The sequence below is a fragment of the Centroberyx affinis genome, unplaced genomic scaffold, assembly GCF_046629955.1.
Source record: "Centroberyx affinis isolate AG114_WGS23_722 - 3 ecotype Tasmania unplaced genomic scaffold, CSIRO-AGI_Caff_v1 ptg000369l_1, whole genome shotgun sequence".
NCBI lineage: Eukaryota > Metazoa > Chordata > Actinopteri > Beryciformes > Berycidae > Centroberyx > Centroberyx affinis.
In genome coordinates, this window is record NW_027279040.1 from 72,390 (window position 1) to 97,731 (window position 25,342).

Consider the following 25,342-nt stretch of genomic DNA (forward strand, 5'->3'; position numbering starts at 1 on the left):
AGCTATTTAGAGCCAAGCATTGTCACAGCTGTGTCTTTTCAGAAATACACTAACATGCAAAAACCTATAGAAATAAATTCTATGTAGGAGCAATTGACACAAAGACAGAACAAAGGTCTGTAGTATGTAATGATGCTGTAGTGATACAAAGAGGTTTTTTTTCCAACAGAATGAGTCCAAATCAAACTTATGGAATGTACAATGCTGTTAGATGTTGGAAAAGAAAGAACAGGCAACTAACTTTGGTTTGAGGAAAATAGCATAACCCCTGCTATGAGTGAAATGAATTGGAATCATAGGCACATTTTTGTCAATTTTTAAGAATTGACTAGACTTGAGCACTTCATATCTTGGGTTCTAATTAATGCATTTCAGTGATTTGAAAAAAAAAATGAGTAGAGGAGAGTTCCTAGTTCCAACAAGCATTAATAGTAACAGTGAAATTTAAAACTGATGCGTAGCAAAGCAGTGTGAGCATATTCCTGTTACATTCTTCACATGGGGATGTGCAATTTCAGTCTATTGGTAATGCTGATTGCAGTATATCACTTCTCATAGTGCTGCGTATCTGCGTATATAATAACACCGGAGGATTTTAGTCTACATTGCAAATCTGTAAGGATGAACTTTCACTGAACTCAGTGTAATAAATGCTCAACCTGGAAACACCAGTTCTCAGCTTATTTGCACCGTCTGTAAACAGTAAGTGACCAAATTCATAGACTCTCCACAACAGCAAGGAATATCTGAAGATGCACACAAAGGCCTCCAGAGTTATGGGATCACATTCAATCCGTAAACCATTTATGTTCCTGCGAAAACTATGTGCAGAGCTCTACACAAGTTGAAACTGACTAGACGTGCTTATCAATTGTAGTAGTAAAACACCGTTTTCATTGCAGCTTTGATTCACTGACAAAATGTTTTTAATCATAAAAAATTCACAGAGAGCTAGTGAAGAACGAGGCACAACAACACCCAGGTAGCAAGGTGTCATTGATTTAATGTTGAAATTTTATCAGAATCATTGGTTTTGGTTGAGGTTGAAAAAGCAACATTGAATCAGCATTGATTGTCACTGGCTTTCTTAGTGTTGAAAGGCAACTCTGAATCAACATTTTATTGATTTTAAGTTAGTAAACACCAAAAAAAGAGGTATTGAGTCAATGTTGATAATTGGGTAGAGATGTGTGAATTATGTGTGATTGATCAATATCAATGACTCAACTATTACTTCGCCAGGTGCCTAGATTTCTGTCTTAACCCTACACTACTACTAACCCCCCCACCCCCACCCCCACCCTACATGATATACCATTGTCAGTTTTAGGAAATTTCCCTTTTCATGGGAACTTATCTAAGCGATAACAGAAACATTCCTTGACGCCTCTAGCTAGAGGGCAGCTTCTTAAATCACCTATCCCACTGGTTCTCAGGCACCAGAACACAGTGCCAAAGTGCATCATCCCTCCAAGTTGCGTCAAAATCAGACCAGTGGTGCCTGAGATATTGTGTTTGATGGATGGACTGATCCATAGTCTCCCCCGTCAGGGACAACAACAGAACAGTGTGAACACATGCTACCAGGATGAGGCATAGAGTCAAGAGCCAAAATGTCCTGAACTGAACTATACCTTTGTGCCTTGCCAATGGCTTTGTAATGGCATTTTAAAACATCATGTTATACGGACCATTCATTGTGCATTCTCAATTGTGCATTCCAGAAAAACAGCACAGACACTGGGCCTACCATTTATACCATATTATCAAGTTCTGTTCTTCACTGCAATATGATTACACATGAAACTTATTTGAAAATGAGTTATAAATTACTTGAAATATGCATAGCTTTTCTTGACCGATTTTCCTTAAGGTTTTATATTCTGAAAAACAAATTTTAAGGTTTACGGGTAGAGTTAAGTTAGTCATGTAAACCAAAAGGAAAAGATCTAGGCTGCCTGTGACACTACAATACCTTGTATACCTTCATCTCCCTACCTTCTTCCTGCTGCAGAATTTCTTAATGTCTTCATATAATATCTTGCTTGCCATTTAGGGAGACTATGATATTTTAGAAGCATGGCATATTTTCATTAAAATCGTTTACTTTTGACAAATCTATGTTAGATTTCTCAATGACCAGGAATCAGTCTGATAATGCTTTTCCAGTTATTTCAGGATCTTTTTTTCCTGCAGTGGTATTCGTTTAAACAGCAGTGGTTTAAACATAAAAGTAATTGGCAATTTGTTAGGCACTTAATCTATCATTTCCCCCATAAGTGCATAGTTAAAAGGCTCTTTTGTCTAATTACATTGAAACAAGAGGATTATAATCAATGCTCGGCTTTGTTGTTGATCTCACTGATGTTAATGCCATGCCTTCATAGGATAAGAGTGCTGTTAACTTAAATGTAAATCAAGAGCTCCCTCAGTCTGTGACATCAAATGATTATGACAATGCCTCGAACCCTTTTTACCACCCTTGTTTACCATTTGAAAAATGAAGAATAAGAGGGGGGAGCCACTTATTCAGAATAGAATCCTATGCCAAGTAAAAATTGGAAGTTCTTTATTTGTCTTAAATAATTTATGATGCGCAGTATCCCAAGAGATTCTCCCCCAAATGAGTAAATAAATACCATTGTAATGCAGTACAACCCTGCCCCCGATTTGAGGCAAATTTAATCCCCTATTAGGAGTATAAATCTGCAAGGCTTTGTGGGTAATTAGCGAACATGCTCGGGAATGTTAGCGGGGCTTGGCAGGTGCGTTTGATCAGTGGCAAGAGGCAAAATCACTGTTGACAGAGTGGGATGGCAGGGGGATGGAGGTAGGAAGGCAAGTGGGTGGAGGAGAGAAACTGTGAGGGCTGAGGGGCAGGTTTTCACTAATCTAGTCTTTTTTTCACATTACATTAACACAAGCACACTGTACACAGATGAGGATGTGCTTTAATGTAAGATTATTTACTGGACGCTTGAGAGGAAGTGACTTTATTATTTATTATTTGAGAATTGCTTTATGTATTCTTAAAGCAATTTAAATAAATATACTTGTTCTAATCTGATATCAGAAATCAAGACAAAACCAAAGCAGCTGGTTGATGAATATGATGCTCTTGTTTACACAGTGAGCTGTTATTTCATGTTAAAGTCCAATGATGATAATATGATGATGGCACAAGCCTCATCTAATATACAAATATAATATACAGTGCTTAGCTAATATAAGCTTGACCTAAAATGAAATGGGCTTTAAAACACAGACAGTGTTCTTGTCTTATAATGAGAACATCCTGAAACCCCTCTGAAAGCTATTAAAATTCTCAAATTATCACTATTCATAATCACTTCATAATTTCATTTTATTCTGATTTTGGATTGTGGATATACCACACAATGTAAAAGGTACAGTATGTGAATTCAATACAATATGACTAAAATGCAATCTAATGAGTACTCTTAAATACATATATCATGCTGCTGAATTATTAATATTATTGTGTGTGGGTTACCACGGGTTCACAAGAGCACAATGAGGCCTAATTAGAGGAGCTATACCAGAGCTAATTTGCAGATGCCAGAAGCATAGTTTATATATAAGTGCTAATATTTGAAAGTCAAATTAAAGTTGAAAAGGCTTGTAATAACTGTTAATTAACTCTGGTTTTGTTTTTCCCTTTGACAAACTTGAATCAAGCACAATATTCGCAGGGCTAGTACTTAACATTTCGGACCACAAAGATAAATTTCAAAGCTTTGAATTATTCCTTTGATGTGGGTATTCTCTGTAGATTAGATATTATTTTAAGATCCCTTTGTTCAAAAATTCATTTTTATTATCCCTGCATGAAATGCATGGCAATTCCCCACATAACTAACCATCGGTGCAATTAACATCTTCGATCGAGCTCATATTCCTGATAATTTATACAGACTATGTACCTCCCCTGTGATCGCTTGCAGGGTTTGACTCCTCCACAGCACCCTTGCATTTACAGAATCAGTTTCATCCTGATGAAAATGGAATGTGAAACTTTAATGAACAGGACTTGACTGTCATGATAATAAAGACTTTGAAACAACACCAAGGCCAGTTCAACAAGCGAGCCGACAGCAGCATCAGTGTAGCGACATCAAACCAATTAAGACTGACGATAAATATTAACAGGAGTGGGTATTAACAGAACATGACTGGAAAGCCAAGCTGTAAACAAGTGTTGTTGGATGGCTGATCATTAAAACTGTGTCATACAGTGCTGCACAGCAATGGAGAGACAGATAGAGATTTCAACACTAGGATTGATCTGTCTATGGAGCTGAATGAATCACCGGGTATTATCTTGTAAACACCATAGAAACTGGTCAATATTACAGGTAGAATACATCCATTCATTCAACCAGTCATGAGACAATTTGTAATGACAAGTGTGCAATTAGGCTTCCTAGTAATTCAGCCTTATTTTGCGGGATTTGTGCACTTTATGAAGAAAGCATCAAATTTTAAATTTGAATCAATTATTGCCAACCAATTGAATTAATATAAAACGCAACAGCCCAGGAAACATGATGAGCACACACACACACACACACACACACACACACACACACACACACACACACACCTAACTGGGTTCAAATTATTTTGATGGCTACCAATCACGAATCATGATTGGTCACCAAATGATACAGAGTTTGCATGACCTTAGCTAAATTAATCATCAGTGAAGTGGTACATTTGTAGTATAAAAAAAGAACAGTTTGTGCCCAAACTCAGTGGCAAAAATACAGTCTTGCAAGATATTCACTTTACAGTAATAAACATTCAGTGCCCAGTTTATTAGATACACCCTGCATATGCTTTTGATCTATCCATTAGCCTGTGTTCTGTCTGTTGGCCTTTTTTTTGTCCATTGGCTTTTGTTTTACCCTTTGGCCTGTGTTCTGTCCATTGCCGTCTATTCTGTCAAATGGTTTAGGTTGTGTTTATTGATTTTTATTCTGTCCATTGGCCTGTTTTCTGCCAATTACTATTCATCTACCAGTTCATCTGTTCATCTACCAATAAAGTTAATCTGTGAAATAGGACTTACAAAGTTAGTAGACCTATAGAACATAGCCTAAATACACTAGGAGGCAGGAAACTACCTGTTTGTGGTTATCTTGCAACTAGTAATTTTTACTGTATATTTTAACACTGAAATATCCCCTTTACTGTATTTGCAGAACACAGTGTTGGCAGGAAGCCTACAGTATAGCCAGTAAAGGTTGACTTCTGTTCCCAGCCTGTGCAGCATCACAAAAAAAAAATCCTGTGTCCATAGATTTATCCAATTCTGACAAGTATTACCACTAACATAAGTCTACTGGGAGGATTGTACTGTGTTAGTGGAAAATTCTTTATCCATGTTTCTCCAAAAAAAAAGAAAAAAAAGGGAAGATCAATTGCACCAAGAATCAGAACTCTAAAAATCTGATGAGGAGATGAAAAATTGCTCCTTTCAAACTGCATGGCCTTATCCAAAATATCAGCATGTCAGCTGTAATTCACTTCCATAGCAACAGCACTGAGTGGCCTTTAACACATCCGAGTGCTACAGTGGGTACAACTTTGAATACAACATCAAAATGCTGTTGTCATGCTGACCCTGGATTACAATACAGTTTGGTATTTTATCATAAATGTGTCCACACTAGAGAATGTGTCCAGCAGAAACCAAAGAAATCCATTTTGTTCACAATTCATTCTATTGTACAAAAGCCTTGAGAAACAGCAGACCGTGCTTTCACGTCGTCACAGGTACAGTGTTTCAACTGTTTTGATTTTGCATCAAAGACCAGTTAAAATAGCTTGACTGCCTATATAATGGATTTAGGAGTCAAAATAAGAGAATATGCCTGAATCTGCGCCAAAGTTAAGCCCACTTCCTTCAACTATACAAAGGCTGAAAATGGGAAACTTTGAGTACTGGTGAATGTCACAGTTGCTAATAAATAGGCAGGATTAACGCATACCTTTTAATATTCGCGCTGCTTAATGGGCTGGCGGTGTTGAATTATCTATAGGTCTCAGTGATTCAAAAAGGACCATCAAACCCAAACTTGAGAGCAGTGTCTTGTAATTGAATAATACATTACATGTGGCAATTATTTCTGTTAGAAGCAGACTGAGAAATCAATAACCAAGGGATCAAATCAAGGACTGTGAAGCTCTTGTTTCTATTCCCCTTGTGACCAATTACATCACCACAGTTTAAACACCTGCAGTGTCACAGCACACTGTGACACTCTCTCTCCCTTCCACACACAGACGCGCGCTCTCTCTCTCTCTCTCTCTCTCTCCCTCTCTCTCTCTCTCTTTCCATCTCTCTTTCTTTCACTCGCCACACACAAATTATGTTAGACAGATGTCGAAGGCTTTGAGAGGAGAGAGGTGCTTAAATTAAGATCTTAAATACGTATCGATAGACTAATAACTGATGTTAAGATTTTTACATATTGAAGTCTATTGTGGAGCATTATTGTACTATTGTGTGATAAATGCACATCAACACATGATTGTAAATATAGAATGATGGGAGAGTAATGCATCTTTGTTGAGATAATATGCACTCATTGCACAGCCTGACCTGGAGTTATAAATTATGCACCAGTTTTTAGCTCCAGGCAGTATCCTCCCATGACATATGCGGTGCTGATTAAGAGAGAGTGAAATGGGCCTGTTTTAATGAACATATCCCATTACACAAAAGCATAGCTCCAGTATATCACTTAGAACACATAGGTGACAATGAACCTCTGGCCACCTCTCCTGGTCTGTTGGTATTGGTGAATACAATTTGCTTTTCTCTGAAATATTCACAGCTCTTAAAAAGGCTGATATCAGGTCTCATTAAATGTTGATGCTCCTGGTGAGTAAAGAGAATACTGGCTAGATCAAAGACCTTGTTATGTCCAGTGAATACTAACTAATGCTGAGCTACTCTTCAGGAGCATCTAAAGCCTGTAAGACCAGCAGCATGTATTCCACTGCTGGGACGCTATCCGGTCCTTACAGCTCCGACTGGAGACTGTATCGTGGGGCAAATGTCTGGGATAAAAGATGATTGAGTGAAGATGATACTTTTCTGTAATTATCTGCTCTGGCGTGTGCAGCATTGTGTTTCATCTGCCCTTTGTGGTGTTCTGCGCTGATATGCTTCCTCTCATCTGAGGACGGATCATCAAAACTCCAACAGTCAATACAGCACAACAGAGGCTCACCCAAGCAATAATAGCCTGGAGTCACAGGATACGTGTTCCGGGGTCGATTGATTATTAGTCCCATTTGTATTATTTGTGTGTGTGTGTGTGTGTGTGTGTGTGTGTGTGTGTGTGTGTGTGTGTGTGTGTGTGTGTGTGTGTGTGTGTGTGTGTGTGTGTGTGTGTAAGAGAGAAAGAGAGAGCAAGAGACAGAGAGAGTAAAATGTGTGCATGTGTGTTCAGCAATAATACTCCATTTCTCTTTACTGTGATGCCTTAATATTTTACATATTGAAGGACATGACTACCTTAAACTTGTCTTTTATTATCAATGAATGCAGCGGACCTTGCCCAAGGCGCAATTTGAGTCTGTAGTCAACATAAAGTAACAGAGGCCATCAAAACATTGTGTGGGAAATTGAACCAGTGAAAGGACCTGAGTTATTCATAGCCGAATAGCACTCATTATAGAGTGTTGGTGTCCACAGTCATAAAAGGATAGAGAAATGCTATGGTGGGCACACATAAACCATGGTGAGGAGAAACACGGCATTCATGAAATAAAAATCATGGGCAGGACTGCAGCACCACGTTGCTCTGATGTAGAGAGGGAGAGTGCGGTGCTGGAGCAAGTTTTGCAGAAGGTTAAAACATCCACAGGCTACTTGAATGAAGACATGCACAACCAAAGGACTTAACATCAAAAGAACCTGTGTTTTCAGCTATTCTCTGTGGTGGGCTTGCTTTGCATATTTCATGGCACTGGATTTCATATCTATGCCCCCCTTTCTATTGATATGTGCAAAACCTTGTCTCTCTTTCAATTAAAATGTTTCTCCTTTCTACATTCGATCTCTTGTTTGGCTACAGAGTAGAATTTCAATTGTTGTTCTTTACGGAGGTGGGGAGCCATGCTAACAAGTGGAAGGCTTTACCCCTGTGCAGTTCTTCCTCTAAAGTGAAGAGCAGGAATAAGAATACAACGTCTGTTTTTCTCCACATAAAAGCCTCCAGATGACCTATGGTTCCAGCCAGGCCTTTAAAGAAACGGAGGACAATCAAAAGGACAAATGTGACGGGCCTCCTGTGTGAGGTACAACATGAATGCGAAACAGCGCGCCGGTTCTGTGATGTCTTTGACCTGATAGTTCAAAGCTGCTCCTGGACTCTGGACCCCCGTTCAGTGTGTGAGCACCTCAGACAAAGGCTTTGTTCATAATAAAGTAAATCCACCACATTGTTCCTTTGAGCTGAACAGCTCCATTTCATAGAGAACAGGGAACGACGCTGCTTCCAGACCTTGGCAAAGCATGGGTGTGCCTGAAAACACATTACAGATACAGATATAATCTGATGTGAGAGAAATTCTCATTTTCATTGATTTTAGTCTCAGTGCATGGTGTTTCTTTCCAAAGCTATGCAACTCAACCCTCCACTCTCTCTCTCTCTCTCTCTCTGACACACATACTTATTTTTAGTAGTAGTAGTAGTATTTTTCTTTATGTTTATATGTGGGGGATTCTCACTGAGACACCCATACTGAGCCATCCTGTTCATGTGCACCTAGATACACAGGTATGCTGTTCATTAAACATACAGCGTTCTCAACAAGTGTAGCCTTGTGACGGGGCACATAGCGCTCGTCTGTTTGGCAGGGACAGGTTGTGTGGCGAGGCACAAGGCAGAGTGCTGTGGAGCTCCAGGATGCAAACCCCCGCTCTGGTATCAGGAGGCGTGGGGAGGCGCTCCTGCCTGCGGTGATAGTTAACCATGGCAAGGCAGTGAAGGCTGGCTGCTTATGGTGCCTCTATTCCTCCTGAGACACAAGGGTGAGCAGGGCTTTGAAGATAAAAGTGGCGCTGGGAGACAATACGGGCAGCGCGCGAGCCTCGATCTGTGGTGTGGCTGATGTGTGGTGTGAGAGGGAAGGTGGGACGTCTGATGGTGTCCTCACTGTACAAGGCTAGTAGAAAGAAGTCTCTGTGCTGGGTGACCGTCACGTTACAGTGTACAGCTACACAACTGTAACTTAATGTAGGGCCGCTTTATCAAAAGAAAAGCAAAACCATCTGTAAAGGCTGTTTCTCATTTGGCCAAATTGCCTCGCAGGTAACAGACTGAAAAACTGGAGGATTACAGCTGCACAAGATTTGAACCAGCCTTAAAATACATTGGTATACATGTAGTCCGCTAACTACTCTTACAGTATGTAATTACAAATTAAAATAAGTGGTAGGATGTTGCATATAACATCACTGAAAATTGATACACCTGTAGTGTGCACTGTCACATAATTAGGCATCATTGTGTACTGGAAATGCTGGGAAATACTCATTTATGTGCATGTATACAGTATATTTTTACATCATTTTTTCTACCTCTGTTTCTGTGTGTGTGTGTGTGTGTGTGTGTGTGTGTGAGAGAGAGAGAGAGAGAGAGAGACAGAGAGAGAGAGAGCGAGAGAGAGAGAGCGAGAGAGAGAGAGAGAGAGAGAGATATGGGAGGCTAATGTGGAACCGGTGGACTGCAGCATGTGGTAAACTGTTCAGGTAACATGATGATTTGTTCTCGACCGACCCAAACCAAGGGAGAGCTTTTTGGAATGTGGTGTCCATCTACATTTTACATTTTGGTATTTAGCTGACTGTTTTTTTTTTTTTGTTGTTTTTTAATCCAGAGGCACTTACAATGAGTCCACCAGTTGATTAAGTTTCAATTCCTAGTTCACCAACATTACAAGTAACCAGCAGTAAGGAAAACGAGGGTCAGAGCCACAGTGCCTTGACAATATTCCAGTTATCTGTGTGATTACAGAATAAACTCTAAAAGACTATATATAAAATAAGAGCAAAAGAGAGAGGTTTAGTGCTACCAAAGTGTCTATTGCTACCATAAAAGTCGAACCTGTTTCTCACTCTGTAACAGCATAGAAATGAATTGAGAAATACCTTCTTATATAATTTAAATTAATTCAAATTATGTACAAAATAGATCAAGCAAGTCTTGAATGGCCAGTGATGTATAAAAGATTGGTCGATACAATTGTACCAAGCATGAGCCATGTTGTAAGATCATGAATGTCACTTCTATGAAATCAGCACTTTTTCTTGACCTTAATGCATGTATGATCAGAAAAGCCTCGCACAACAAGACGAATGCCGGAGCATTACAACAAGTTCATTATCCAGCAAGGTCCCTCGACGCTGCCCTAATGAGAAGTCTGACAATTAGGTCTGCATGCTGTGTGTGTCTCCTTTAAGAGCATATCAGATAGGCATCTTTATCAAACATACTCTATAAATCCCCCTGTCATTTACAATTATACAGATCCTCATCATCGACATGCATATCTGAATAGAAGGCCTGCTTTACATTTCAGAGTACACACAGGACATTCCTATGCCTACAAAGGGAGCCTTCAGAGAGAGAGAGAGCAAGGAGCTAAATCTTTGACAGAGCACAACGCAGGCCTTGGGAAGTCTGTTTAATGTTGTCTTTAGAAATATCTATTCCACATGGTAAATAAGCCCCAGTGATGACTGAAGTTTCGAAGTGGACCAAAAGACTGTGATGTCTTGCCTTTGGTGACCAGGGTGTCAAGAAGGCTGCAGTCGGGCCGTAGGGTGCGGGCCGCTGTGCCTCGAGCGTATAAGCATGAATATTGTTCAGCTGTTTCACGTGGCTGCGGGGCAAGATGTTTTTTGTTTTTTGTTTTTTATAATAACTCAACCATTTAGAGTGGTATGTTGCTGCTGATATACAATTCAACATTCTATACCACAACCAGAATGTGTTTGGCCTGAATATTTAAATGCTAGGGAATATACATTGGGCTTCTTGACATGATTCTGTTTCAGCTGCCAAGCTTGCGGAAAATAATTCTGGTAATATAATTGAACTAGGTTGGATAAACATATTGACATCATGACTGCAAATAAGCATAGCTGTGTTATGCAGCACAGCACATAAAAGTATAAGCATGAATAAAAAATATTAAAAATATAGTCATTTACTCCAAATGTATGGTTCGCCAGCTCTTGTATGTAATGTAATTTTGGATCAAACATCATATTGCCCTTTAGTGTTCAATAGGTTCATAATTGACACCGAGATATCATCCATTCGCTCTAACAATGCCTCATACACAAAATACCCAAATGAATTTAGGTACCTCCACAGTTTTACTGATGCCATGAAATTTCTCTCACCGGAATAATCTGAATGTTTTGACTGGAAGTTATTTGATTTCTTTTTTTTACAACAGAAAAAAAAAACCCTCTGCATAAATAATGCACTGTATAAATCTGGGAAAGAAAATAGTAAACAGTATTTTTTTTTTTTTTTTTTTTTTTTTTTATAAATAGTTCATTTAAAAAAAAATGATATGTGACTGAGTGGGATAGCAGAGTTGCATGGCTCTTTGCTGCCATCTTGTGTATCTCAAAAGATATTACAAATTTTTGAAATGGACATTTAACTACTTTCCATCTAGTCAAGAGAATAATCCCGCTTTATAAAGTTGGTGGATTCTTGGTGTTAAGTACTATATGTATACAAACATTGTTTTACTTTCTCTTTTTGAAAAATTGTTACCTTTTAATTTTCATCCAGCTGTCAGTAGGTTGCATAATTAACAACTATTATTAGAATGACTTACATGGGGAAAGAAGAGACTAGTAAGGCTAGTAAAATAATACAAGGTTATTACAAATGATCTTGGAAAACTTGGAAATTCCTTTATCCTCTTTTGATATCAAAATCCTCATTTTTCTCTGGCACAATTAAAATCCATGGGGTTATTTTTTCTTTTTAAGTTTAATGCTATGCACAAAGTTCATTTTGAAATCTTGAAAGTCTTTGAAAAAATTCAACTGGAGGAGATCCAGATCAAATACAAAAGTTTCATTACCACTGACATGTAGGAAGTCAAATTAGGTCCTGAAATTATATTAAATTAAACCCAGCAGACTTGGTTGCAGTGTTCACCGTAGCGCATTATGAATATAATATGAATGTGTTGTATTATTGAAAAGGCCCTTCAAGCAGACAGAATCAGCTTTCTGAGCTGGGTGTGCTTATTGGTGTGTTTTTGGGAAGCGTCAAGATTCAATTTAGAGTGTCATTGAGATGTGGTAAGTTGTAGTGTTCAAAATACAAAAGCAAGAACAGTTGGAAAGTAAAAATAGTACAGAATTAAAATTTGATAAATTGAAGTGAGTGTGTTTTTTTTGGGTTTTTTTTTTTTTTACGATGTATTGATGTATGTCATGTATATGAATGCATACTGTGGATTTTTGAAGAGAACAACCATGACACAAGTACAAATAAGACAACTGTCTCATGGAAATTTCCCTCAAAATGCATATAATACAATGCATACATTGTTTGCCTAGAGGTTGGACAAGTCAGTTAATGATCAAAAGATTTCCAGGAATGGGTATAAACTGGTCTGCCAGTGTCAGTCCACTTCATAAATGCTGCTGATTTGCCCTTGAGCAAGGCAGTACGTATTCCCAGAACTACAACAGTTCAGAACTACAGCTGTACTTGGTTCATATGTATATCTTAGGTTGCAAACTTGAACATTGAAAGCTTGATTTATTTTTTCTTCCTAATGCCCTTTGCCCCCTTAACATTTTTGATGTCCAATAAACTTGTCTTTTTGCTCTTCTTTGAATATACCATTCAGCATGTTGGGAGATAGTTAAAATGTTGCCACAATGAAGAAAGTTCACAGAAACAGGCATCAATTAGTGTGCATACATCTGGACACTAAGTTGGCCTAATTCACTGCACATGGGCATCTTGAAATTTTTAAGGACAAATTGAAAAATCTTGACCACGTTCTACCTATCACTGATACGTTAAGTACTGACACAAACAACAGGTTTTACAGAGCCCTAGGTGTGTGATGCTCCAAGTCTGAACTTGCAACAAGTTAATAGGTCAGTCAGTGCATACAGACAAGCAAAGAAGAAAATAAGTCATTCTCTAGCTCAGTGATCCAATTAAGGTATTTCCTGTAATATTTAAGTAGAGTTGACATCAATGTGTCTTAGCAAGACATAATGTTTTCCTTTAAATTGGGGTTGAAAGTTGTGTCAGCATACTTTTACATTTTGAGTGGACCTTGATCTCTAGCTCTGAGGACATGTAGAAATATTTTTTATTAAATATTTTGCATACTGGTAATCAAAAATAGACTGGACTGTATGAGAGCAAATGGAAAGTGGTTCTTTTTTATTTATTTATTTATTTATTCATTTATTTACTTTTTGGCATTTTTACCATTCCTTATCTTACCTTAGCCGGATCTGAAGCCAGGATGTCACGTCTACTTGGTAGGTGCCTTAGCCCCCTGAGCCATCAGGACAATCCAAGGGAGGCCTGGTCCTTCGTCCCACCTATTATACATTATCCTTCACTCCAATGTGTTGGGGGGTGAAGCTGCCTATAAATAATATCTCCATTCCCAGACCAAAAATTAGTGTTCATATCTTATCAAATGTATATATTCATTTATTTTCACCACACAGTTTTAGCCACATGGTGGCATTGCAGCACAGAGAGTACTGCATTGTGGGTTTTGATGTGATGGACTTTGCACTATAGATTTTAGAACATCTCTTTTGGGCCATACATTGCCCTGGGGTTTAACATGTTCCTAGTTTAACATTTTTAAGTGCACACGTCTGGAGGTGTGGCCACGACGGCCTGACACCGAGTCTTGTGAGATGTGTCAGTACTGGAGCTTAATGTGTTATGAAATGCAAAGAAATAATGAAAAGTAGCTGAGATAAGATTGCTGTCCATACTGCATAATTGCACAATGTAATATCATAGACTTCATCTTTTTTCTCTTTGGGTGTTTTGGCCGTGGGTAAAGAGGTTGTAAAGACAAAAAATGCGTTATCACTATGGCTTGCTAGAGATGTAATAAATCCAAAAATTAGCATGGTGACTGCTTAAAGAAAAGTCAGCATTTGCTATAATTTGTAGCTATACCAGTGCCATGAACTTTGAGACATGCTTATCATCACTATTTACGTAGTCCTGGACATGCTCAGCCAGGCATCCATGCCACCTGACATAATATTATATGACGTTTCTCACCTGCGATAAAAAGTAAGAGTTGCCTTTTGTTGTCTATTGTCATTGTTGTTGTTGTTAGAGTCGTCTAAGAGTTCTGCATGGAACACTCCAAACAACCAGCTTGGTTGCACAAAAAGTCTAAAAATCCTGCGCTAAACAAGAAAAGTAGGATGTTGCATCTCTAATTGACTCCCAGTTTGTCATCCAGATGGTGATGAGGCGTTAATGACAGATGCTCGTCCCCAGACACTCAAATGATCTGGCATCTCCAACAGCTCCTCTGAGGCTCTGAACTCGCTGTAACACCAGCCTTCATCTCCTTCATTAGCTCCATTTGGGAATTTGCACATGGCTACTCACATCCAACAGTAACCCCATTCTCCTCAGTCTAATCAGCTGAGACATGCATTGTTTGTCAGCAATCAGGGTGAGAGTGGTGATGCTAATTTCTAAACACGCATTCATCTTTTGACTAAGTTTAGACCACTATGTCAATGTTTTGACAATATTGAGAACTTGTTCTTGACCCATATGAAGCACAAAAATAAATAATCGGTATGGAACATTTCTAAGGTAGAAGTATGATTATCACACGTTCATAGAGGGAAAACAACATGATGCAATACAGTATGCAAACAAAATAAAACACAAGAAAACAAAACAAAATAGTATGTTCAGCTAACAACAGTCGCGATGACTATTCCTATAAATTCACGGTACGTTGCAAATTAAGTAATTATTTTTCAGATTCTGATTCAAGTACCTGATTTTGAATTACCTGGATGATTAGAACAACATTTACACTGGCAGAAATAGGATGTCTGGGTTGAATGATGACTCTATCGCTGACCTGGGTCACATGGTGAATCCTATAGCTGGGCTCACTATTTATAATGTGTGGAGAGAGTTTAGGAGGTGGATGTGATGAGATTAAGTCTAAGGCAAGTTTAAGTTCAAGGCAAGTCTCAAGTGTAAGGCAACTCTCTCTTGTAGAAACATCCTTTATTCAGAAGTGAGCTTCAGTCATGCTGGTTAGGTCAGGTAACTGAAGACTGGAAAGAGGGAGAGGAAGCTGTGGTCCTATACGGATAACAGTTGTAACACATAAATGTGTCATTTTGCTGTAGTGATAAATTAGATGTTTTTTGCTTCTTTTTTTCCAAACATCCATAACTACACTGAGCATGACACTTTGTTTGATTTATATACTCAACAGAGCTCCACCTCATCTATCACTATCCAGACCCATTAACCAGCGGTAATGTGATCCACTGTAAGTTTAACTGAGACTGTTACACTTTGCTTATTGGGCACTTGCCTTTTCTTAATGGGCACTTGCCTTTTCTTAAGGGAACAATTTTGCTGATGATATAAACCAATGAATGACACAGGTGCCATTCTTGGAAATTGTCAAGAAATTGTATAATTCCCCTTCCACAATCCACCAGCTGTCAATTTATTCAAATACAGTGAAAGGAACACAAAACCTTCACTGAAAATCCCATCATGTATTGTATACCTAATCTCAAACCAGGTGTGTGTGTTACATTTACGCAGTAACGCATTAATTCGAAAGCTTTCCTAATTTTCATTGGTAAAGAATTTTTACTGTTTGTAAAACTCATGCTATATGGTCAATATGGACCAATGCAAGGAGAGATAAAACATCAATTTTGAAGTAAATTGCTGTTCTTCATGAAACTGTAGCCCCTCCTACAGTATAGTGGATTTGATCAGGATACATGGACATTGTATTCCATTTCGTACGTTATTGGTTTGAGAAAATGGAAAGTAGAAGGTTTGTAGAACACTGATTGAAAGCTATGAGCCATTCTATGAGCCACAATTTAGTACTTCAGACGTCCTGGGCACTTTCTCTTGGCAGTTGCTAAAGCACAGTTAGGAAGTAACTTACTGAAGACGTCAGTGTAGACATGGTGTAGACCAAAAGATTTATATATTGCTAACTTGATCCAATGCAACCTTGCTCAAAATCAAGGCATGTGTGACTTATGGAGGTTTTTACATGACACTGTCACATGACTGCTTCTGCATAGCGCATTAGTGCACTTTATTCAATCAAGCAATAAACTTAAAAGACACGGCAATTTGTTAAGGTAGAATGATATGCTCTATGCTAGACACTATTACACCATACAAACTCTAAGTATTTCAATGGCAAAAATCAGCTATTCTTTTGAATATTTACCTCCACCAAGGAGGTTATGTTTTCGGTGCCATTTGTTTGTCTGTTTGTCTGTTAGCAGGATTACGGAAAAACAACTGGCCTGATTTTCATGAAACTTCGTGGAAGGGTGTAGCATGAGCCAAGGAAGAACCCATTACATTTTGGAGCGGATCCGGATCCGACTCACAAACAAGCAATAATAGCACGAACCTTGGCGGAGGTCTGCGCTCTCCGAGTGCCCTTCTAGTTTCTAAAATCTTTGTTGTCTTTCTTTCTTTTTGCTTTGCTATTGATTGATTGGTTGATTGATTACAGTGTTTTACAAGACAGGACAGAGGCTAAATTGACATAACTTTTTCTATGACCACAACAGATGTGGTCATTGGATTCAAAACCTCCTATGAAGTGTACAAAAATGTCTGTGTGCACTGCTGTGTCTATCATTGCATAAATTAAATTAATAATATACATCTATATCATCAAACTGATTTGCATTTGAGTTTGATATAAATTGCAAATTATTTCCAATTTCAAGTGAGGAGCCCAACTAAAAGCATGCTTGGGCCCTTCAAACTTTAGAGCACTGTACCTGATATTGTGATGAATATATCAACAATAAGATCACACACACAACAAAGGGCACATCCTTAAGCTCACCTACAGTATGTTTCCAAACAATTTCTGAAACTGCACCTTGACCATATTTACATCAAGTTACGAATATAAAAATACTACAGTAGTACTACTACAGTTTGAATAAAGTAATATTAAGTATTAACCTTGATAAGTTGTCCAGTGGGAACAGTAACCTTAATAAAACAGCTATAGGTTCACCTCTACAACTTGATAACAAGTCATTGGCTCCCTTTGGGCCAATTAGTAACAATTTATATAGATGTGCTGTAGGCGAAAAAGGTTACAGGTTAAAGTCATTTTGTAGATCTATTAGGTAATCTTTTGATATTTGTAGGTCGGTTGATTGTACAAATGATGCAGTCACCCTGTGGGTCAATCAATAAATAAATGAATTTTAGGAGAAAAATTGTTAACCCAATCAACTCAGAAAGGTTGAAAATCCAATGTGGCATACTTTGATGGTCTCAGACGCAAAGGTAGCTGGGTATGTGGGAGATGTGACTGGTTATTAAAATGTATAATTTTGATGTATAATTGCAGTGGTGTTTCATTGTAGCTGCCCCAACCATCCCCCCAAGTTTTGTCAGCGGTGTTTGAGGTATCACCTGTGACGTACATATGACCCACCAGACAGTGACCAGTGTGCAATTAATACAATACTGCAGTTAATACAACACAGTACATGTGTGCCGTGCTGCAATAATTCCCTGGTACAGATGATTAATTGATATTACAAAATAAATTAAAAAAATAACAGGAGCATTCTTTCCCTGCGGAGATGCTAGAAGAGATGGGTCAAATAAGTGGGAGAACAAGCATGTCAATTAGGGAAGACTAGCAGCCGTGAAGCTCAGGGTCTGTTACACAGGGACTCCAGAGATGTGGTCGGCTTTGACAACACCCAGGGGGGCTATTAGGCCAATAACAAATGGTTCCTGTGAACCTCCTGTGTTATGTGTGCTGAAAAAGGTCAGAATAAGAGTCCTGAGGGTGGACTTTAAGAAAATTGGATAGAAAATTGTTTGATAACTACTGAGGTACACAGTGCGAACATTGAACCAACATAACATCAAGGCTGTTTTCCATGCTTTCTCAAAAAGAGACGTAATTCAATTCTGTGACCGGACTTAACTTGTGTGAAACTAGTCTGTGACTTGTGTGAAACTGTTTATACTGTCACCTAAGCCACTGATCAATACACAGGGCATGTATTTAAGAAACATAATTAATAAGTCATGTTACCTTCTGCTGTTCATAGTAGCAATAGCTAACACACCAACTCACATCATAACCTGAACTATCCTAAATAGCCTATTAAGGTAGCTACCTAGCTTAGGTGTTACGATCATTTTGAAGATGTGTTTTAGGATTTATTGTTTGCAAAAGCCAGCAACCTACTTTTTCTACTCTGAACAGTTACTGGAAATAGGATTCATTGGGGAGTAATCCATACTGCTTCCCTCAAACTCATGTTTACAAAAGTAAAGGTTTACATTAAGAAACAAAGGGGTTCAATTTTTAAAAAATGATGTAAAGTCATTAAATATGCACTTGGAAGTTGTGAATTTCACTGTGATTTTATGTCTTTAAGTACTATTTGCCATATGCACTGGTTTTCAGCTTAAAAAGTAGTTTAGTGTCTATTTTAGCAAAACTCAAAGCAGGTTCACACAACATTCTTGCTCCACAAAATCTTTCATCATAGCAAGCATAATTTTAACCAAGTTGGTCTTCATCAGGTGATAGAGGTGGATCTGCATATCACTTTGATTTTCTCAGTGTGTGTTTCCCCCTTTAAGTAAGTTTGGCCATGGTCAGATTTTGACTGTGTAGTGAATGTGGTTCCGTACAGATGAAGAATGTCACATATGACATGATATGATTTTCTGAGCATACCTTGTTTTCCATGCCACATCATGCATTTTGTTCTAAATTAATATATTCCTCCGCTGGTCAGCTCAGTATGGTTCACTGCTTATATAACTCAATAAAACAAGAATGCAATAAAACACGTAAGCCTCATGTAGCTAAAATACATTTTATTCTTGCTTTCAATTCACAATTATTACAATATTCAGAGTCCTAAATAGTTTTCCTCACACTCACATAGCGTACTATAATGAAATGTAAAGAAATGTTTTACATCAAGGCACAAGACAGCCATAGTCATTGAAGGTGTTGTTGGTAGCGCTGACATGGATGTGACTTGGTCTCTAGTCCGATGCTCTGCTGCTGACACAGGTCAAAGGACATGAACACAGATCAGAAGAAGCACTGGGCTTCAGGCCAAGACAGACAACAAAATTCATTCTCATTCCTGCTTGCACAGGAAAATATCCAAAGTCTTCTCCATTGCCCTACAACGATGGTCTTTATTTTTTCTAGCAGTGTTGCCAATGCTAGGTATTTCTCTGTTTTTAAGTTAGAGCATAGAGCAACAATGAATACTGGCAACTGGTAGTCTGAAAGCAAGATATCAGTCCAAGTGTATGCAGGATATTTTTTTTGAATGACGCTCTCATTTCCAAGTTTTTGTAGGTGGATGATGATGCAGTGTTGTCACTTGAAGGAGGCACTCTGTGCTGAAAAGGCAAAGAGAGGAGAGAGAACAAAAGGTGGGTTAAACTCAGTGTGCAGTGAATGGGTTTCTCCCAACTGTGTCGTGTGTTATGAAGGCAGCTGAATTGCCACCAACCAGCAAGAGTCAGAACTCCTATATTGCCATTTACAGACAACCCAAAGTGGGTGTAATAAAACACTCGCTGGGGGATGGGGGGGTGGGGGTGGACTATGGATCGGCCCCGGTCTGTCCATCACACATAATACCTCAGACACTGCTAATCGGATTTTCACGAAACTTCAGAGAATGATGAGTCTCATTGCTCCTTTCCGGCATTTAAAAAATTACACTGATTAGTCTAAGGGGGGGGCGCCACAGCATTTAATTGTCTGTGCACAATATCTTGGATGCCACTGATCGCATTTTAACAAAACTTAGTGGAGTGATGCATCTCATTGTTGTGTTCCGCCATTTTCAAAATTGCACCGCAACATTTAGTTGTATTCTGTACGTCACACACAATGGCACTTTCTCTGCCACATACCATCAAAAAACATGAGGTAACATACTTTTTAACTTATTGCCCCACTACAAGTCTGCATTATTTGTTGGGCACGACATGTTTATTGTTTACTTGTTTTTCTGTGAAAAAATACTATTAAAAGATTTTAAGACTTTTTTAAGAAGTTGAATATTTTTGTAATGTATTAGTGTTAGTAATGTAATGTAATGTAATTGTACATGACAGCAGACAGAGACATAAGTGAATCACAAATCTTTCAAATATTTTGCTCTGTTCTAGTGGAACCAGAGTTTCATCTTTTTTTTTAAAGTTCTGTCTTTTTTGGTATCATTCAATGGATGAACCTTTAATGAACACAGTTCATTTAATAAACACAGTTCATTAAAGGTGTTACAAATAGGATTTTCTCATTAATATATCACAATGAAATTTGTTGTGCTGATGTCACATTTTTGTCACTGGGCTTCATGCATTCTTTTCATTCAATTTTGAGTTCAAAATCCTATAACACATGAAAAGCAGCTGTGAGGAAAAATAAAAGAGCAGGCCAAAATAAATGAACAGCATCAGTGGTCATTACCTCATTTCATTTGACAGTGACATATTTAGAGATAGATAGCCCTGCTGGTGATGGCTTACATTTTATAGATAAAACTGGATTCTGTAGAAGACTATGGTTAACAGCATTTTTCAAACCCGCTGCTTTAGAAACACCAAAGTTCAGATTCAAGTGTACTTGGTGTTTGAGAGAACTTAACCCTATGGTTTGACTGCTAAAACATGAATTCTCAGCTTGCACTGATTTAAAACACAGTCATGGTTTTGATTCACTCACTTGAATCTACAACTTACATAATAGACAAAGTTCCAATGAGATCGACAATAATACTGATGTGAAAGTACTGAGTGCTACAGTACCATGTCTCTGCTGTAGGGCTCACATGGGGCCGTGTCTCCTCCGTCTGCCGAACGCTTTGGCTCCCACGTTGGTGGGGACGAAGTTGCTGTGGCCCATTCCCCCTGATCTACTCAGGAAGTCAGCCAGGCGGTGGGTCACACATGTGGCTGTGTTGCACGCCCGCTTCTGTGCCGTCACGTTGCTTGAAAGAGGGGAACAGACAGTTCACACAGTTTATTAAGACATTCAAGATCTGTCATCCAGATGAATGATTGTCTTAAATACAGTAAAAAAAACAATGAACAGAATGAATACAAAGGACTTAAGCAGAGGGAAATATTCAGATAATTTAAATGTAAATAACAGGCAATCATGCTTACCTTTTACTTATTTCAATGGTAATGATAATGTATGGCTTTTTTTTAGGCATTTTATGTTGTATTTTTGATAGAGACAGTGTGAGAGAGCGACAGGAAGGTATGAGAGAGAGAGGGGAGGACATGCAGCAAATGACCGCGGGCCGGAATCAAATCCGGGTCGCTGCGGGAAGGACTGAGCCTTATGTGGTACGCGCTCTACTCGGTGAGCCATCAGGGCGCCCCATGTATGTTTTGACTCCTAACTGAATAAAAGAAAACCTTTCCTTGTATAAAAATATGTTTATTGTTGATGAAACAATCTTAACATAAAGAAAATGCACAGGTGTGGGGATTTTTTTTAAGCTGTCCTTATAGTTTTATTGCTTAAATTGTGTACTATGAAGGAATATAATGACACACATTGCAAAGTAACTAAATCAATGAAATTAATTTTTGCAATACAAGTTGATTTAAGCATGATTTCTAAATACTCAATTCTCTGTCAAAAAAGTAGATTCTAACAATGGGAAATTAAAGCAAGGACATTCCTCTGAAATTAGTCAGGCAAACAGGATCCGCATGCATCAGCAAGCTCATGTATGGATAGAGCTGGATGGATGAGCAAAGTTAACTAGGAGTGGACAGAGAGGAGATGGGCCATAAAATTGGGAGTTGGCAGAGAAGAGGTGCCCCTCAAAACTCAATTAAACGAGTTGCCGTTTGCATTTGCATAGTGCTCAGATAGACTTCGCTTCCTGCCGGGCGTGCCTGCTCCCACGTCGGTGCGGGGATAGGTTTGCAGTTTGTGAATGTCCTGGGACAGTTTGCCTAGCACACAAGTGCTTAGGCCGGTGCAGCGCTTGGACACGGGTCTATCCAGACTGTTAGAGAGGGAGACAAACATGCAGAAACAGGCTTACAGCAACCATGGCATGCAGATACATTTGTCTCCTAAAATATCAATATTCACATGCTGGCATGTTTCCATAATGTCATGCATTTAAAGAAATACTTTTCATGAACCTTTCTAAAACATGCCACCAGGTCCAACAGGCATTATGAAGGTATTCTTGTCAACCAAAATACTGTAGTTGAATAGTCATAGTCATTTTTTTGTTTTTGTAATAACATCTATCATGCATTTCATTCCTCTTGCAGTAGTATACTGTATATCATGCTCTCTTCCATTTCTCTGACTTATTTGACCAAGTGCATTCTGTTGCAGGCACATTCATAAAACAACTGAATGAATGAATTAATGAACAAATGAATAACTGCAGTCCATGCATTAAAGGATTATGACAGAGACTAAATTTACATGAATTAAACTGTATACCTTGTTTCTTATAATATACACCAAACTTGGAGCTGTTGAGGGCCTATTAACAAGTGTGTGTTATAGTTTGCTTAATTGAAAGCAATGAGGTAAAATAGATTGATAGATAGATAGATAGATAGATAGATAGATAGATAGATAGATAGATAGATAGATGAAAACCATGCCCTCCAATACTAAAACCTGAAAACACTATTCAAACATTATTCCCTGAAAATGAAAATGGTAATTATTTCTTTAATTATCAGTGTTAAATGATGTCAAGATGAGAGCCATACCTGTTTTCTTCGGCTGTCTGTTGCTCTTGCTCCTCTGAGGTTATCTGCATGAACTCCTTGACAATAGCACTAAGTAACCTCCGGGCTTCATAGTTCGTTAGTGTGACTCCATCTGACACGGACTCCATACTAGTTCTGAAAATGCACAGTCAATTAGATTGATCACACTGGCTCTGCACCAACATTGGGTTAAAAATAGCACGGCTTGCCCAGATGAATGCCATTGCCTCCTTCTTCAGTAAGGGATACAAGCCAAACCCAAAACAATCTGATAAAATTGTTCCTTTTAGAAGCTGACAGGTAGCCAAATGGCACTTTATGTCTATATCAATATTGTGGTAAGACAGGCGATGAAGGTCTCTATGCGTAATATTAAAAACTCAGTGTGAAATATTACACACAAGAATTTTTTTTTTCTCAACACATTATTGTCTAATTAAGTTGGATTACTTCCAAATGAGATAAATAATCAGGATAGTTTGGGGCCTCTGAGAAAATTATATTAAATATATCTGATTAGTTATAGTGTGCAGAGAGGTTGGGTGGGGTGGGGATGAGCTCAAATGCTGCAAATTTCTTTCTCAAGGCAAAATAATGTGTTTTATTCTTCTCACCTGGACGGAGCTGCATGTGAGCTGTACATCTGACAAATGACCAGGGTATAGGCAAGGAGGAGAGTCAACAGCTTCAACATGACCATGGTTCCCTATGGAAAACACACCCCATCCAAAACAAGGGAATAAACATGGTTGCAAGGAAAAGTTTTCAAATGCTTTTCATATATGTCCACAACATTTGATGCTATTAATTCTCTTCTTTCTTCTCTTTTTGTGTAAACTTCTTCATAAGCCTTAGTATAATTCTTCTGGCTTTTTTTTTTATTTCTATGACTTCTTTTCTTCTATTATTATTTAACCCTCTTCTGCTGTATGAATCCTATCTCTCACTCTCTCTCTCTCTGTCTCTCTCACATTCTCTCTCTCTCGTTCCCGTCTCTTGCACGGTACAAGCAAGCAAACGATGTTGACTTCTATAACAAAAGTGGGCAGTCAAGTGTCAGAGCTCGCCTCTGTGTAAGAGCTAGGTGTTTGAGCTGCTGAAGTTGCAGAAGTGGGAAGAAGAGTTATTAGTGATATAGTGACACTGGAAGCTCTTGCCAGCGACTAACACAGCAGCTCTGTCCATTAGCAGAATGAGCTGCAGTCTACCATAGATAACGTCATCTACGCTTGAGAAACCGACTAAGCTGCATCTCCCCACTGAATCACACAGAGTTAGAAACCAGTAGCCCACAATATAGTTAACTAAGTGTATCCAATGGACTCACCTTCTCCAAACACTACAGCATTATAACTAGTGTCCTGAGCATTGACAGCATCATTTGTACCATCATGTAAAGAGTAATAGTAAGTACAAGCAATTGTCTCTCATCTACTCACCGTAAAGTATGGATCTTCTGGTAAAGAAGGATTAAATGATATGTATTCAAGTTATGGACTCACTTGAGAATCTGTTGAACACTGCCACAATACAGGGTGTTATATATGTCCCCCTTGGGTTTCTGTACTAACTGAGTGGGTGCTTGATCATAGTCTATTGGCCAATCAAATCTCTTACCTCAATCTGCTGACCAATCAGAATTCCTGCATCAGTTACGGCAAGCCAGTAAAAGACGCAAATGACGTCAATAGATGGCCACAAAAGTGTTCCATTCACAAAAAGCTGCCACTTATTTGAATCACTTGGTATCATAATTTGCAGTGAGGTCATACATTAAGCAGGGCATAAGTGGGACAATGAAGTTAGCTAAATATTGCCAATACAATCTCACTGATACTCACAAGTGTCTCATATTCTTTCAGGAAGGAGATTTAACCCTAACCAGGCAGAGCCATCTACTGTGTATTCACTAATATTACAGGATCTATGATTATGATGATCACAGAATGTGGACACAATTTATGAGTGCTTGTCTTTGTTAGAAATGTTTTGTGTAGAAAAATCAAAATATCCTATTGTAATGTAATGTACTGTAATTTGTAAGTGATTCAGATAACTTAAAATAGAATTAATCAAAATTTTATTTTATCAAGTGGGCTCCGTGGGTGTACATTACATGCATTCACACATATACTGGGTGGACAAAAAATGAAGAAAAAAGACTTAAGAGGACTCATAGTATTCTGTTACATCATCACATGGCCATCTTGGTAGGAAAATAACAACAGGTG

General features: G+C 38.4%; 1 protein-coding gene across 1 annotated transcript; it reads right to left on the reverse strand.

The window, feature by feature from the left end:
* Positions 1–21,177: 21,177 nt before the first annotated feature.
* Positions 21,178–23,811, reverse strand: calca (calcitonin/calcitonin-related polypeptide, alpha). Its single transcript, XM_071515843.1, has 3 exons — positions 23,726–23,811; positions 23,112–23,246; positions 21,178–21,340 (listed from the first exon to the last, which is right to left on the reverse strand). The coding sequence occupies exons 1-3, from the start codon at positions 23,809–23,811 to the stop codon at positions 21,178–21,180; spliced, it is 384 nt and encodes a 127-aa protein (XP_071371944.1).
* Positions 23,812–25,342: the final 1,531 nt, after the last annotated feature.